This window comes from Carassius auratus, chromosome 10 (genome assembly GCF_003368295.1).
Source record: "Carassius auratus strain Wakin chromosome 10, ASM336829v1, whole genome shotgun sequence".
In the NCBI taxonomy this organism is placed as follows: domain Eukaryota; kingdom Metazoa; phylum Chordata; class Actinopteri; order Cypriniformes; family Cyprinidae; genus Carassius; species Carassius auratus.
The window spans coordinates 14,497,902-14,514,852 of NC_039252.1; the positions used below are offsets into that span (position 1 = coordinate 14,497,902).

The window sequence follows — 16,951 nt, forward strand, 5'->3', positions numbered from 1 at the left end:
TCAAAACAACTCTAAAATCAGCCTTAGATCAGCCTGGGGTGCGTTTCCCAAAACCATTGTTGCTAGCTAAGTTAGCAACTTTTTTGGTTGCAATACAATTTCCCATTGCCAACCAACTAAGTTGCTAACAGGTTAGCAACTATGCTTTTGGGAAACGCACCCCTGGTCAGGTTGAGAGCAGGATTATTACTGTAAAACTACAGTAAATAAATAACATTGCAAAAATTAATTTAGGCAATTCAAATTCAATATTAATTTACATAAAGCACACACACACATAAACCTTTCAGAACTAGATGTAAAACCAGACACGTTTTTAAACACCATAGACGAAGATTTTCGTTCATATCTAGTCTCACTAATTGGTCGCCACCATGTGGTCAGATTGAGAACTGCAATGTCAGATATACAATACCGGTTCAGTACCGACCTGAGTTCAGTGTTCTCCTCTCTTGCTCTTGGACTATTGCTGTTGATATCAGCAAGAAACTGGGAGAAAAACTGTTGAAAATATAACACCTTGACTAAACGGATTTGCATTTGCAAAACGATGTTTTCCAAAATATTAATGTCAATAGTGCATCAGTCCGAAAACTTTAAAGCCGACTGTCAAAACTACAAAAAGAATCTTTGCACATATAAAAGCATTACACCATCGTCATACAGGTTTCATTTCCTTTTTATTATGACAAATGTACAAGATAGTAAATCATATGAAAGAAATTACAATACAGATAAAAAAAAAGAGAAACAGACGAACACAAAGGAGATTTCTAAAAGCTAAAACCAGACGGCCTCGGTCCATCTGCTGTCAAACTACATCAGCCAGATATCTTAAAACACTGGAGTCCACATCCCTCATGACATAATATCAAATTAAAAAGATTTTTATGTATGAAATACAAATATATACTGTCATTAATAGGCTGGGCCTCGATTTCAAATGGACATCTGTACCTTAAATTGTTTTAATGACACCAGCCCAATACTGTTAATAGACCACCTGGAGAGAAATGCATTGTGGTCTAGTACCTAATGATGCTCTTGGTCTTAGCATGGTTAAAACTATATTTGTAAAAAAATCAGGGATGATTTATTTTCAAAATCTGATGCCCTTATGCCGCAAGAGCAAATAACTCAGACTAGAATATAAGTGCATGCCAAGCTTAAACATTAATGTACAAGACATTTTTACACCAATTCAACTGTCTGTTGGGTTTAACATCAAATGCTTTTTCTTCTAACAACAGACCATTCTTGGAAATGTTTTAGCAATCAGTGGAAATAGGACAGTGAACCTGAAAACCCTCAAAGACAAAACTGAAATAAACTCATAAAAAGACAGAGACAGACGTGCCCACTTTGGAGTGGTAAATGTACCTAGAAAACAAATTATAAACAGCTGCAATCATAAAAGGACTGCTATGTATACTTTTAAATGATTTAAAAATGCTTCTAATATGTTACAGCAGAAAACTACAGATATACACACCAGGATAATGCAAGATCAAACAAAGTTTCTCAGATGTGTTCTTACATCTCAGAGGGGCGTCTCACATCACGCTGCTCTCGGAAAGGTCGGAAATCATTCGAATGTCACCAGCAACATGAACTACGGTCTTTAGAAACAGACAAAACCAGGAGATGATGAATCTCTTCCTGCATGTCTTGTAAGAAAAATGTATTGCTTTGTAATTGATGAACAACAAACTAATCATACACATCATTAGTATGCTTACAAAACTAAAGGAAAACATTACAATGATTATATTCATATATTTATATAAAGAAAATGAATATAGTGCACTGAAACACAGACATAAGAAGGACACGATGGGCAAAGAAGATGGAATATCTGCATCAAAATGAGATGAACAGCACTAAACTTCAAGGAATCCCTCAGAGAAACAAACTGCGCATCGATGTGGGTGAGAGTCCTCAGCGTTTTATCATCCTCGAGTGGAAGATTTGGCATTTGATACATTGAAAAGCTGCCAGAGTAAATAGTGTTTGAATTAAAATCAAAATGTGGTGCTAAAACAGCCCAAAGCAAGAGAATTGGATGCAATGTTAGTATGTTGGCATAAGTAAATGAGCAATTTTTCACCATTATACACCTTCCAGGAATCTTGTGCTCTAGTGGTGCGAGCAGCTGATAATTTCAGGTACAAATTCTATAATAAATAGTATAACAAAACAGAGCTTATAATGACATCACTTAATAAAAACATCTATTTTTTCCGCCACCAAATGACACTATGAAACCACTCGGTAGAAATTCAACTTCCACTCCATTTAGATTATGAAAGAATGGTAAAAATGGCCTCGGAGTGGATCAAACGCTAACGATATTTAGCGTTGCGTGGAGCCTCGCTGAAATGAAGGCTCCGCCCCCTCCACACAGACTCCACCCACTTCCAGTTCTCTCTGAAATGTGCAACTGACATCAGTGGAGATCAAAACGCATGTAAACTTGACAAATGTCTACGTCAAGACGTGTGAGCGTGAGCATGGCTGCGTGATTAGTGTAAAAAGAGGTTTTAGAGGTTGTTTCCAGAGAGGGTTTGTTTGAGAGCGATTGCCCTTATCGAACAAAAACAATACTTTAGAAGGAATATCTCGGGGAGTTTGTTAGAAGGATTGTGGTCTCCTTCCCTTGATACTTTTGCTCAGTAAAATATTTACAGCTATTATTCATGTGCCACCTAGCACATTTAACAGGGACTGTTGACGTGATCCGTGGTGAAAACAGGGTGAGGGTCGAAAAAAAAGAGAAAAATGTAAAAAAGAAAAAGAATACCAAGTTATAACTGTTCACTGTTGCATACATAGTCTACGAGGTCTGTGACGCCCAAAAGGTCGTCTTCATCTTCTTCCGGTGCAACAATCTCCATGCCATTCGGCACTATGGGTACTGCTGATGGGGCGTTGCCGTTTTTAGTCATCACTCCCACCCCGGGTCGTGGCACGAGACCCTCCAAACCCTTCACTTGGCTCTGTCCATTAGCTGGAGGAAGCTCCACCGAGTTGTAGTCCAGTGGACTGGGCCCTTTGCCAACAGTCTCCTCTGTCTCTTTCTCCGACGGGCTCTTCTTCACCTCCTCTTCACTCTCGCTGTCATCAGAGTCGATGCGGTTCACACGCTTCCGGATGGGCCGCTCCTCTTCCTCGGATTCATCTGAATCGTCATCATCATCGTCATCTTCCGACTCCCTCCGGCGTTTAAGTGACAGGCGTCTTCGGCGTTTCCTGGATTCTTCCTCGGACGAGTCCGCTCTTATCTTCTTGGGCTTTCGGACTTCTTCATCAGATTCGACGGACTGGAAACTAACTGGAGGAGCAAGAGACAATAACATCACTTATGTAGTGTGGTTTCTGGATGTTGATGGTGTTACTTACACTGCTGTCCATGGGAGGGACAATGAACTCTCAGAATGGATAAAAAAAAACTATCCTAATTTCTGTTCCGAAGATGAGGTCTTTTTTTGGAAAGACATGAGGGTAATTAATGAAAAAAAAAATCATTTTAGGGTGGAGTAAGCCTTTAAGTAGAAATCTTTTGTAACAATTTTTTTTATCTGATTCCAAACTTTGGAATGGTAAAATATTATTATGTACATATCAGTCATCCAGGTTTGAAATAGAAAAACCTCTATCAGTCGACCACAGAATAATTCTAGCAATATTATAACATTACTGTCATATTTATATAATGTCAAAATGATATAATGACTGAGCCTTATGCTGTGAAAATGCATCGGTGTAAATGGCACTGACCTTCGCTGTCGGAGCTGGAAAGACGTCTGCGTTTCTTCTTCTTGTCTTTGTTGGTGCTGGCCTGTGAGCCGTCAGAATCGGTGCTTTCACAGTAATTCACCTCTTGCTTACGACTCCGATAGGACCGCCGACATCGGACGTCCAGGTCACTGGCACTGAATTCACTAGAGCCTTCTGTCGCTGCATGCAACCCCCCCCCACCCCCCACACACACATACACAACAAGACAAACAAACAGGAATATCAGTGAACAAACAGTAAACCAGACGTACGGTACAAATTCAACTAAAAAATTTTATCAAATTTTTTCAACAAGAGTTTTTCACCCTCAGAAATCACTATTTGTCTACCTCCGCAGTTCAAACTTATATCAGCGTTTCATTTTTAAATATCTGAGACTTATAATTTGATTTGATTTATATTTATTTTTACACAAAAAATAAACGAAAAAAACTTCAACGATATATATTTATAAAAATAAATCACAATACATGTTTGTATTAGTATAATTTTTTTTATAAATGCCTCACCCATCTCCTCCTCTTCCTCCTCTTCATCGGTTTCCAGCTCCTCCTCATCAGAGTATCCTTTAGGTCTGCGTCTTCTGCGTGGCGGCTGTCTTCTCCGCGGGCAGCCAACATCGCTGCCGAAGTCGCTGTCCTCAAAGGACGGGACTTCTGCTTCACTCTCCGCGTCATTATCAGAGGCCACAAACTCCTCACACTCTGAACTGCAGACCAATCAGAGCAGAGTAAGTGTTATTTCATTGACAAGACTGTGATTCTCTGGGATTTTCTTAAATGTAAAGCTGTTTAACATTACCTGTCGCTGAGACGGAACTCGTCTTCACTCTCTTCCTCGTCCACGGTGCTGTCGCTGTCTAGATCGTTGAGCCGCCGCCGCTTCTTCTTCTGAGCTGCACTGATTCGTCGTGGCCGCCCGTTCTCCTTCCCATCTTCCTGTGTGATGGTGGAAATGTCCTTCTCTCTGTGGCCTGTGATGTTCGCCATGTCCTTCCCCCGGCCTGCTCCTGTGCATTGACATCTTTGATCAGTCTAAGCTTGAACTAAAAGCTTAAATATCAACACTAGTGTGATGTATGAAAATGCTCCTCTACCTCCACCTTCTGCCTCTTTAATGTCTTCCTCGATTGCCTCTTCAATCGCTTCATCAAACTCATCAAATCTGACAAAAACGTAACAAACAGTGAATAAACGACTGTGTCTACAAACAGCACAAGATAATGAGCAAGCAGACTGACAAACCTGTAGCTTATGTATTTCTTTGCCCTGGTTGATCTCCGTCCCCAACCTTTGCTCTTCTTCACATCTTTCTTCTCTTTCACCACCTCCACCTTTTCTTCTTCCACTTCCACCTTCAAAAATATATATGTATAACTACAGTTTTACTACCATGGGGTAGGTAAGATTTTTTTTTAAAGAAATTAATTCTTCACTTTAGCAAGGATGGACTAAATTGATCAAAAGTGACAGTAAAGACATTTATAATGTTATAAAGGATTTCAATGTCAAATAAACATGTTTCACAAATGTGTTTTTTAAATTTTTTGTTCATCCAAGAATCCTGAAAAGTTTATCTCAGCTTCCACAAAATGATTAAGCAGCACCAGTTTTTATTGATGACCATGTGTCTTGAGCATCAAATCAGCACATTATGATCCTAAAGAGGAGTAATGGCTTGTGAAAATTCAGCTTTACCATCACAGGAATAAAATGAATTTTTAAATAAATTAAAATAGAAAACTGTAAAAATGTTTCTCAATATTGCTGTTTTAGTGACTTAGTGAGCATAAACCAATTCTCTCAAAAACAAAGATCAGACTAACTTCAAACTTCTGAACGGTAGTCAAAATGATGATTATGCATTATAGAATTGAAAATACTCCAAATATTTATTTACAATTTAAAATTGTAATTAGGCTTAAAAAGGTAAACAAACTTTCTATGCTTTTTTATAATTTCCTCAAATCTATCCTCCTATCTTAAAATAATAGCTTAGCTTTGTGATAGCAGACATTTCATACTTTAAAGTGTCTTTTGTAAAAAATAAAAAGTATTCAAACTTCAATTAGCACTTTGGGCACTTACGGAAGGTGTGATGATGTTCTCTAAACTGATGCCAACATACACCAGTCGCTCTTTCCTGTGAGAGAAGAATGACAATGTTTCTGACAGGAAAATGATTTCTCACATAGGACATCATCCTATAGCACAATAGATTAACAGACTGATAAAAGTTAACTGGATTAATTTAGAAACTTTTCTGGAACTGGTTAAACTATTCACTTGAGCTGGTCAAAATATCTCTTTATTCACCTTCGCTCTGCACGTTCTTTCTTTTTGAGGGCAGCATCCAAATTCTGCAATTGCTCTTCGAGCCTGTCGCAAAGTTGCTTCTGCAAGAGAAATGAAGGGCATCAGCATTAAAATAGCCAGAATTGTCCCTTTCTGTAAAGGAAGTCCTGAAATCTGAATTGACTCACATGCTGGCAGGGGGGGCAGAACCATTCCCCGTCTGGAATGATCATGAGCGGAGGCCGCAGACAGGCAGTGTGGTAACCGCTGTCACAGGAATCACACAGGAGGATCTAGGGGAACAGAAATGAGGAGGTAAAAGCAGCACTTCTGACTGTGAGAACAGGAAGATGTTTGGCAGAAGAGTGTCACACCAGCTCGGGATGGTTGGGAAGGCCACAGTGTTTGCAGGGGTCGTCATTAGGTTCATCTTCTGATGAAGAGGTAGAGTCGTCAGAGCTGTTTCGCTCTCGGTTTCGGTTTCTCCTCCTTTTCCTGGTCTTTTCCACCTTATAGTCTTCATCGCTGTCGTCCTCCTCCGTCTCCTCTTCCTCACTCTCGCTCTCCTCGACGACATCATCGTCATCGTCAGAACTTTTCCTTTTACGTCTCATGCGAGACCATGGTTGTCGTTTCCGACGTCTCCCCACCTGTTGAATGATGAGTGACATTATGAATGACCTTCAATTATTAAATCTCTACCACTCAAAAGGTGTTTTTTTTTAATGCAGAATTTTTTCAGCAAGGACCCATTAAATTGACCACAAGTCACAGTAAAGACATTTATAACGCTACAAAAAAAAAAACGAAGAAACCTGAAAATAACAACTTGTTTTCCACCAAAATATTAAGCAGCACAACTGTTTTTAATAAGAAGAAATCTTTCTAAAGCACCAAACCAGCATTTCTGAATGATTTTGAAGGACCATGTGACACTGAAGACTGGATACATGCTGCTAAAAATTCAGCTTTTCCTTACAGAAAAACAAAAAACTATTACATATTAAAATTGAAAACATCTATTTTAAATTGTAATAACATTGCACTATGTTACTGATTTTTTGTTAATTTTGTTATGGCCTATAAATTATACACTATTTTGCCTGAGTAAATGGAAAATAAAACACAAAAAATACAATCAACCATTAAATTGCTACAAGTGAACATAGTCGTCACAACATTACAATGAACAGTATGATGAATTCATATTTATTGAGATTTGCTAAAGAAAAGACACATTTAACTGTTATTAATCATGTTTTAAAAGATTCGATTTTAAGTGATCATTAAAAAAAAAAAAGAATAGCCAAAAATACATTGTATGTCAATTGATTTTTCTTTTATGCTAAAAATCATTAGGATATAAAGTAAAGATTGTGTTCTATGATGATAATTTGTAAATTTCCTACCATAAATACATCTAAACCTAATTTTTGAGTAGTAATATGCATTGCTAAGAACTTCACTTGGAAAACTTTAAAGGTGATTTTCTCGCTATTTTGAATTTTTGGCAGCCTCAGATTTCAGGTTTTCAAATAGTTGTATCTCAGCCAGAAATTGTTCTATACTAACAATCCAAACATCAATGGAAAGCTTATTTATTCAGAAGGTGTATAAATCTCAATTCTAAAAATTGACCCCAATGACTGGTTTTATGGTACAGGGACATATATTTAAGCAGAAAAAAAGAGGTACTCATACCTTTGGTTTTGTTTGGCCATCTGGCTCAGCTTTCCTTGGTTTGCTTGGTATAGAATCCTCATCCTCTTTGTCTTCGTTTTCCTCCTTTTCTTTCTCAGACACAGGAGTCACCTGCTTCCGTTCAACCCTCCTGTCCTGGATCTCCACAGCTTTAGCAGTGGGTCGGCTGATTCTTGGAGATCTCCGCAAGCACCTGCCGTCGGTCACCTCAGACTCTGAATCTCCCCTTACCTCTTCTCTCTGAAGTTCTGCATTTCTCCTGTGTGATGGGATTTTGATCTTCATGCGATTTCCTTCCCGTTGTGCCTTTTCTTCTTGTCCTTCGCCTGTTTTATCCTCATCCTGACTCTCCACAGCTTTCTTTGGAAGCCGTCCCGGTCTTTTACTGCTTTTCACAACAGCAGTGCTTTTTTCTTGAACATCCTCGGAAGCCTCACATTTTTCAGAAGTTGCGTCTTGCTTAGATTGTTTGCTAGAGGTTGTGTTTTGATCCACAGGAACATGCGTTTCCTTCTTACTTGCTGTTGTAGACTCAATTCCCTCCTCAATAGCTGACTGAATTTGATCAGCTTTACTGATCTCTGAATCAATATCCATTGGCTTCTCTTTGCTCCCTTCCTTTGAATCAGGTTCCTTTTCATGTTCTCTATCAGAAGAAGGATTCTCCGAACTGTTGGATTCATCAGGTCGTTCTGTAACTTTAACTTCTTCTGATTTTTTCAATGCAGATTCTTCTGAACTGTTTGCAGCTTCAACCTTTTTATCCTTGTCTTTTGACGTTTCCAAATCCTCTTTTTTATCAGTTTCAGCTGTATCACATTTTTCCTCACGGTTTACTTTCTCTGTGGTTTTTGATGTGCTTGGCTTATTCGTTGAATCAGAAACAGATGGTTTTTCTAGATCACTTGATGCTGGCTTAAAGGATTCAGACTGCTCTTGCTCTTTGTCTTGAGGGTCACCTGTATCCTCAGAAGGTTTAGAGGCAATGGACTCACTTTCTTCATTGGTTGAGAGCTTGTCTCCTTCAGATATACACTGTTTTTCAGTTTTTGAGACAATGGCAGTTGGCTCTTTTTCTGTGGTAGTGTCTGCAGAGCTGTGATGAGGTTTCGTTTCTTCAGTGTATACTGGCTTTTCTGTGCCAGAAAGTGGTTTGATTACTTCACAGGAAGAAGACTCCTCTGTTTTAGTTGATTGGAATGGTTCAGTTTCCATCGACGTGGAAGCAGTCGGATCTGGTTTTTCATGGTCTTTATTGGAGTCTTTGGGAGATTGCCGACTTTCTTCTGTGAGAACTTCATGTGATTCTTCTTCTGCGAGATCTTTCTTGGATTGTTCATTTTTAGGATTTTTCATTGACTTTTCTTCTGATGTCTCTTCTTTCGAGAGATCTTTAATTGACTCTTTTGCTGGCTCATCTTTTGGAAGACTTTGTACCGACTCTTCTCTTACGAAATCTTTTGATGACTCTTTCACTGCTTCTTTTGAGAAGCCTTTTGTTGACTTTTCAATTGATGTGTCTTCTTCTGAGAGACTTTTCGTCGCCAGATCTTTTGTTGGCTCATCTTTTAGGGAAATTTTCACTGACTTGTCTCTTGTAAGATTGTTTGATGATTCTTTGTTTGGGAAATCTTCGGTGTCTTCTTTTGAAAGCTCAATCGTTGACTCCTTGTTTGGGAGATCTTTCATTGATTCTTCTTTTGTTGACTCTCCAGGCAGTTTTGACGTATTAACTTCAGTAGCATCTGTATCATCACTACTGGGAGACTTTCTATTGTCAGTTACGTCTTCAGAACCAGGTGTCTTTTCCGATTGTTCACTTACTGATGAACGCTTTTCTTCTCCAGGGATCTTTTCATGAGATTGAGAGGTTTCAGTTTTTTCTTTGTTCTCTTCTGCAGTGGCGGCACAGGATTCCTCAGATTTCTCCACTTCCATCTGCTCTTCAGCACACAATCTGGTTTCATTTGCGTCCATCTTCTTTTCCATCTGGTCATTCTTTCTTTCCTTTTTGCTCTCTTTGGATTTATCTAAAACAAGAGGGAGTTTCTCAGAATTATTATCTTCTGTGCTTTCTTTTTGAAGACCCTCTGACCCTTTTTGCGTTTCACTCTCAGATGTTGCAAGGTGAGGAACATGGCCATTGATCTTTTCAGGATTCAATCTGCTGTCATCAAAACATGTCAGTGATTCTTTCACGGGAGCGTTTCGTACTCCCATGCTGCTGGTGTCAAAGTCTTCCCTTAGTTTCATTTCCCGCTTTTTCAGGGGGATTTTAGCTTGATGGTCATTTTTCAAAGCTCTTTGAGTCTCTTCTAAAGATTTTCTTTTTACATCCTCTGTCTGTGCTGCATTCTTTGAAGGTGTTGACAAATCCTTGACGTTCTCATACTCATCCTGTGGCTCTTCTTTGATCGATCCAGTAGAGCCGTTTGCCGTCTCCGAATGTTTCTGCAGTTCTTCCTTCACCTTTAAGCCTTTTTCCGACAATGCATCTGTGGTATCTGCATCTTCTTGCTTTGCATTTACCCTCTCCAAGATGTTTTCCTTATTTTCAGATGCAGACAAATCATTTTGTGACTTCTCATCTCTGATCTCCACTGGAATTCAAAAACACAATCAGTAAAAACACTACTCAACTCCTAATTCCAGCTGTGTTCGGTCAATACTTAATATTAATTTGTAGATACCTTCAGCGCCCTCTTTTTTCTTGTCTTCTCCATTCTCTGGGTTCGGACTGTTACTAGATGAGCCCTCCTCCTGATCCTTCTTTACTAAAAGTGCTGGATCAATATGAGTCTTCAGCAGTCCAAGGATTTGAGCCAGGTCGTCTCTATTTCTGCAATGGAAAATAAAGTAGGCTTTTTAATTATTTTTTTGTTATGAAGATGTGGTTTTTATGCCACTGGAAATTGATTGCAGAATGCCTACCTTACTATACACTTCCAGGATGACCCATCCAGATCATCCTGTTCTTCCATATAGACCCTTACATTATTGTCTTGATCAAGCTGGAACCAGTACATGAGGCCATCTTTGTCTCTGCCAATCGGCTGAAGACGCATTTTATCTGGGTCCTCTTCATTGATAGCGGTTTTAAACTTGACATTGTCATCAAACTGGCATTCACACAAGTACTGTTTGAAAAACAGAATATTTTCAAGTTACATTGGGTTAATAAAAGCGGAAATACATTACAAATGCAACAACAGTTTTTACCGATTATGTGAGGCTCAAATGCAACTTCATTTGGAGGTGTGATATTAACAGATATTTCCCATCTTACCTTCAGTATTCCTGTCTTACACTCCACTGTCATCTCTCGATAACCTTTCTTCTCCAGCTCCCATGCCCATGTGGTGTTAAACTCCTGACAGATCTACATAGTAATAAAGAAATCTTATACTGAATAAACACTGTCAGTTGCTCATTGTGCTCACATTCAAGAAATCATTACGAAATAATCCATAATTCACAGCTGTTTCAATGTGATTGTTAAAAGCAGAATGTGCAGTCATCTAATACTTAATTCACTGTTAACGCTGATTTACTCACCTTAATGAGATATTTCTCCCATCTGTCTGCCGACACAGACTTGCCAATTTTCCTTAGTAACTTCACATGAAGATCCACAAGGAGTTTTGGTACTGAGAACATATAGATATTTCAATATTAAAGCAACATGTAACACATACTTACAATTTACACAGCCATAACACATCTTATTAGTTTTTTTGGTTCGCGGTTCTCAAAATGTTGTGACAGTGAATATTTAATTTCTGATTTGTGTATCTGTTCTTTCATCAACATTACTTAACACTAACACATCTGTGTTCTTAAGTGTTTGGTCCAACTTCTTAAGTAGCAACAGTAGGATCATTTATATTCATCAGTGAAAAAAAAAAAAAAATTATATACATATATATATATATATACATATATATATATATATATATATATATATATATATATATATATATATATACATACATATATATATATATATATATATATATATATATATATATATATATAAATAAAGTAATACCAATGCCATTTCAGGATTTAAAAACTCTTTTAGGGCAAACTGGAAATGGTTTTTAACCACTAGTCTGTAACTTATTCATGCACGAACATTACATTTGCATTAGAAATAACGGTGATAAACACCTTCCTGGACATTTAATATTACTGTTGTTCTTGTACCTGCTATAGTCCCCTAGACGTTTTCATATAAATATGTTTATGACTGGCTGAATCTATCTGTCTCTACTATATACCATAGCTGCTATAGTTTCACCCAAAATACCATTACAACTACATTTTCTGTAACTGCAATAAAGTCATACTAAGTGGGATATGACAATTTTAGTTTTAGGTTTTAAACATGTATATATATAAATATATATATATATAGTGATTAGATGGATATAACAGTTCAATAAATCGTGCTTCAGTTCATTTTAAACACACCTGACACGTTTACAATTCAGCAAAACCATCAGAGATACAAATAAAAATGCCTATTGTTAACTATCACCAAAGTTTGACAATCAAAATAATCCCATATTGTCATTTCTCCCTCTCAGCGTCGCGAGCAGGAAGTTTACACGTTCTGCGCATGCGCGCTTTTCACATCGCACTTATTCATGCCAAATTATAATTTCACTATGAATAAACAGACTTATTTAACTCCTCTCAATATGCTTGTAGTTATTTGCAAATACAGGTTATTTTCCATATGTAAAAGGTTGCATATAAACGCAAATAAAGCAGCAATGCGTTTCTGCGCGCTGTGATGAGTAAATAAAGCGCAATAAAAGCTTACTTCGGGGGATACGCCGATATTAACGGCAGAAACGGCGCTTTAGAGGCACAAACGGCGACAAAAACACCGACACCCATGGGTGGAGTAGTAAACGGCAAGTTTAAACGCATGTAAAGTGGCTGTAGAGCAACAATGGAGGAGCGGCTCACCCGCGCTGCTCTCCTGCAGACTGCGCTCCAGCTCCGGGAACGACACCTCCGGCAGGTCCAGCAGAGCTCCATACCGCTCAAGAAACGAGCAGATCACGGCGAAGCTCGGGCATAACTCCGGGGAAGAACCGTCCGCTGCCTCCGAGGCAGACATTATTCCGAACCGAGCCGCTGGAGGACCACAACCTTCCCACAATGCAACGCGACTATGGCAGACACATGGCCCAGAAGCCCTTGCGTCGAAGATACTGAACTGATGTAAACAAACCACGAGCAGCAGCAGAGAGACGGAGAGAGAGGAATAGAAACAAAGGCCCCTAAACCAAACACTTAAAGTGGCACAATATTTATATTACAGATGTTATGTAAAAGCAAGACAAACATGTAGACAAACGAAAGAAACATGAACACATTACACTGCAACAGTGGTAAACTGCACGAGAGAGAGAGAGAGAGATTTTGAAGAAAGAGGACATGAAAGAAATCCAGACAGAGAAATACTAATAGGGATACTATTTGTAATATATCTCCTGTTGTAGTAATAAATAGTGATCAGTAGTTTTTATATTAAAGGATAATAGTGAACACTGATCACTAATAAAGTGAACTCGTGTGTATGAGTACATCTCATTATGCATTCATAATCAGTCCAGGTGAGTTAATGAACTGTTGCAGTAATATTTTACCAGCAGAGGGTGCTGTCAGTTAACTACCGGTATATTTATCACACAGCCGTTTATCATCATAACTTTTGCGTTCCCTCGATTTGCTAAATCGTGCGGAAGATTTATAAATCGAGTGAACGAAATAGTAAATAGAAGGAACGCAATAGTAATCGTGTGCACGTTTTAGTACATTGAGGGAACGAATTACACGATTTAGCCTAATATTTTTTCCTGAATGTCATGTGCGGGGCTCAGTACAATTTAATGTTTTAAAAGAAATATTTTGAGTACAATGTAAAAAGAAGTAAGCTGCAATTACTGTCATAAATAGCTATTTCGTCCTGATATACCACAAACATTTGTTTTGTTGCTATAAAAATTCATGTAGGTTGATTCAGTGTTGTTACAAAATAATTTTGTATTCATTCATTCATTCATTCTACTGTTTCATAACCAATGCCTATTATTTCATAATAAATCCAATGATTTTGCTATTCCTGGTATAAAATAAAAAGTGAAACATCACATTCAAACATTTTTTTTTCTGGCTTATTATTTTATTTGAGTATATTTAAGTATACTTAAGTATATTTATTTATATTATTTCTAAGTAATTTATATTTCTAAGTAAGATTTGAGGCGATAATCAGGACAGAAAATTGTCTGGTTTGGAGAGTACATTCCGTTCTGGTTTAACTTGTGTCAGATTTCCTCATTGAGAATCATGAAGTCAGCACAATTTTTGTTTAGTGGCTTGATGAGATAAGAAAATGAGACTAAATAAGCAATTATGAAAGCTGATGTTTTCTGTTCAAGTCAGTGGAGGTTTAGTATAAATTGTAAGCTTATTTTAAAGACATTTTAAACTTAATATTATTTTGTCATATACCTGTGATGTTCAAATCAATAGAAATGTGATAAATAATGACAGTACAGTAACTGTATTCGGTAAAGCACTATTCTATTTGGAGAATTGGTGTCTAAATCTTATGAATCTTACACCATTAAAGTGGAGCAATTTGGGTGTTGTGTACTGAGGTGGTCCTTTCTTTTCAGTGAATGAGGAGGGCAGAGTCTGCTTAAAACAGCCCATTGGCTGAAGCCAAAATCATTCCAGATGCTGTCTGCCATTTAGCAAGCATTACATAAGTTTATGAGCTTGATATGTAGGTCTGTGAGTCATTAAAATAATAAAAGTTTACAGTGTTTTTTTTTTTACCAAAAATTGTGGACTGACAAAAATGCAGCTATTTCATTGGATCATAGTCTGCTGAGTCATGAAAAGACATGCTGGGAAAGTTTATAATGAGCAATATGAAATTACATGTGACACCTTTGTTGCTTTGTACATATAAACTGAAGCACTTCTGCTTTCTTATAGTTTAACATATGCCTACAGAGTTAAGTGTGTGAGAACATCATATTATGCATTCTCAGCAACAATATAAATACATTAAATAAAAAATAAAATAAATTACATTAAAAAACAAGATTGATAAGGTTTTATTTGTATTTGATGACTATAACTATCCAGTGACATTCACAACCCCAGGCAATTCCTCATTTCTTTCCCTCCCTGTGGTTATTGTCTTTCTTCTTTCTTGGAAACATGCAAATGTTTTCTTGCCATTACAAACACAACAATTTATACTAACAGGAACTTGAACCTAAATACCTTCATACAGTCTCCTGAAATGTTTTGTTAAACAAATGTTAATGTAATATTACATTTACATATTGCATTGCGGATCATTTACTACACATAACCAATTCAAATATGTTATTTTAAAATACGTCTTTGTATTTCACTCTTTAAGGATACATATATACCGATATGAAACTGGTAAAACTAATAGAGTTTTAAAGAAAAAATGTTTGTGGAAAAGAAGGTTAAAACGTGTAATTACACCAAAAAGTAGAACCACAAACAATTTCTCAGCAATATCTGATGGACAACAGCTATATTGTACAGACTTATTGCAATTCTGTGTTGTGGGAAGTTAATTTCTTGATACTTTCAACTGTCTTTAACTATTAAATGTGAAGTTTATTGGTTAAGGAGGCGAAAGTTTTTTGTTTTTTTTTTAATTCCAACATTTATGCGCTATATGTTAAAAAAGCAACAACAACATTATATTAAAAGATGCACAAAAAAGTCTTGGAAGGATATAACTTTGTAGAAGGATATTTAGTCACATGAGTGACTTTCTAAAGTTGATCACCACTGATTTCCATGCAGCCAGCCAGCTGACGCAGCAATAGCCTGCACAGAATGATATGGCATGATGGGACAGCCGTATTAAGAATGACAGGAATACAGAACGCCATTTCTGAAGTCAGCAGTGACGTTAATGTGCAGTGCACCGCCTGTTTGTTGGTTAGGTTAGTGAGTGCACTCCTCTAACACACCTTTTAGGACCTTCAGGGGGTCAAGAAAATCACTAGTGCTACATGATTCAAACACCAGTATTATAAAAACAGTGCATGAAACAATAAATATACTGTACAAAATTAACATATTTGGACATTTTACAATTTTAGATGCAAGTAAGAACAAGTAAGAACAAAAGATCTAGCTTGATGCTGTTTGACATTTGGACATTTTCATGTGTCTTAATTTTTGGTTGACTGTGATAAATGACCACTTATGGAGTTTTGATGAGATACTTGCATACCTTTCCATACACTGATTGTGACCTACTGACCTTTGCTCGAGTACGGAAAAGTTTATTTTTAGATGTGCCTGTGCTTTCCGAGGAAATATTTATTCATACATAAAGCAGGTCTCAGTGGCAGCTGTCTATAGTAGACATGAATTCATGTCTGCATCTGCGTCAGCTTTGGATGTATCCGCTTTCAGTAGAGGATGTCTCTGGCAGGACACAGGGGGTTGTTTACCTCTTTCATAAGCTGAAAGATCACAGGGTACATTGAAGAAACTGGTTCTAACTGGATGCAGACAGCATAGATAGGGCATCAAGTTTGCAGATCAAACAATGTTGAAAACATTCAAGGGATTCCAGTTCTAGACACAAACAAATCATGAAAATACAGAAGGTAACAGTGATGCAAACCCATTCTAAGAGCTCGCAGGTCACTCATTAATACTAATAGACATTAGTGCAGTACCTGCACAAACATGTCTGAGAAGAATATTTTGCTTTATTTTTTTTTTCAACTGATCTTCCCATGTTTACTGCAGCTTTAAGACTGCAGGCCTAGACAGCAAATATTTCTCACCATTTATTGAAAGATGATAATGCCACTGTCACGTAACTGGCCATTTGGCCATTTGTTCAAAGCCATAGTTTAAATAGCAGCCAAATGGTAATGAATGATCATATTAACCAGACTAAAATAAGACTTCTCTTTTTTTGACCCCTTGACACTTTTGGGAGAATCTTAATACAAAAATACATCTATACATATTTATTAATTAATTCATTTTTTATTTTGTAAATATGACCTGGACTTTCTTGAAATTTCGACAAGAATGAGGAGCCTGTATCCTCTCTG

The 16,951-nt window shown here is 37.4% G+C and overlaps 1 protein-coding gene across 1 annotated transcript; it reads right to left on the minus strand.

Annotated features, from left to right (window-relative positions):
* Positions 1–661: 661 nt before the first annotated feature.
* Positions 662–13,002, minus strand: rsf1b.1 (remodeling and spacing factor 1b, tandem duplicate 1). The gene is made up of 16 exons (XM_026273915.1): positions 12,771–13,002; positions 11,349–11,440; positions 11,080–11,172; positions 10,725–10,930; positions 10,484–10,632; positions 7,794–10,393; positions 6,467–6,742; positions 6,281–6,385; positions 6,114–6,193; positions 5,886–5,940; positions 5,043–5,152; positions 4,895–4,962; positions 4,600–4,807; positions 4,308–4,507; positions 3,778–3,957; positions 662–3,331 (listed from the first exon to the last, which is right to left on the minus strand). The coding sequence occupies exons 1-16, from the start codon at positions 12,922–12,924 to the stop codon at positions 2,805–2,807; spliced, it is 5,103 nt and encodes a 1,700-aa protein (XP_026129700.1). The 5' UTR covers positions 12,925–13,002; the 3' UTR covers positions 662–2,804.
* Positions 13,003–16,951: the final 3,949 nt, after the last annotated feature.

What these genes read in the sequence shown, in the direction of transcription:
- rsf1b.1 (XM_026273915.1), bottom strand. Translation starts at nt 12,924, where the DNA reads ATGTCTGCCTCGGAGGCAGCGGACGGTTCTTCCCCGGAGTTATGCCCG. An exon ending in GAAAAAAGAGGGCGCTGAAG is followed by an intron (nt 10,394 to 10,483) that starts GTATCTACAAAT and finishes TTTGAATTCCAG; the next exon opens with TGGAGATCAGAGATGAGAAG. An exon ending in AGAACATCATCACACCTTCC is followed by an intron (nt 5,153 to 5,885) that starts GTAAGTGCCCAA and finishes ATATTTTTGAAG; the next exon opens with GTGGAAGTGGAAGAAGAAAA.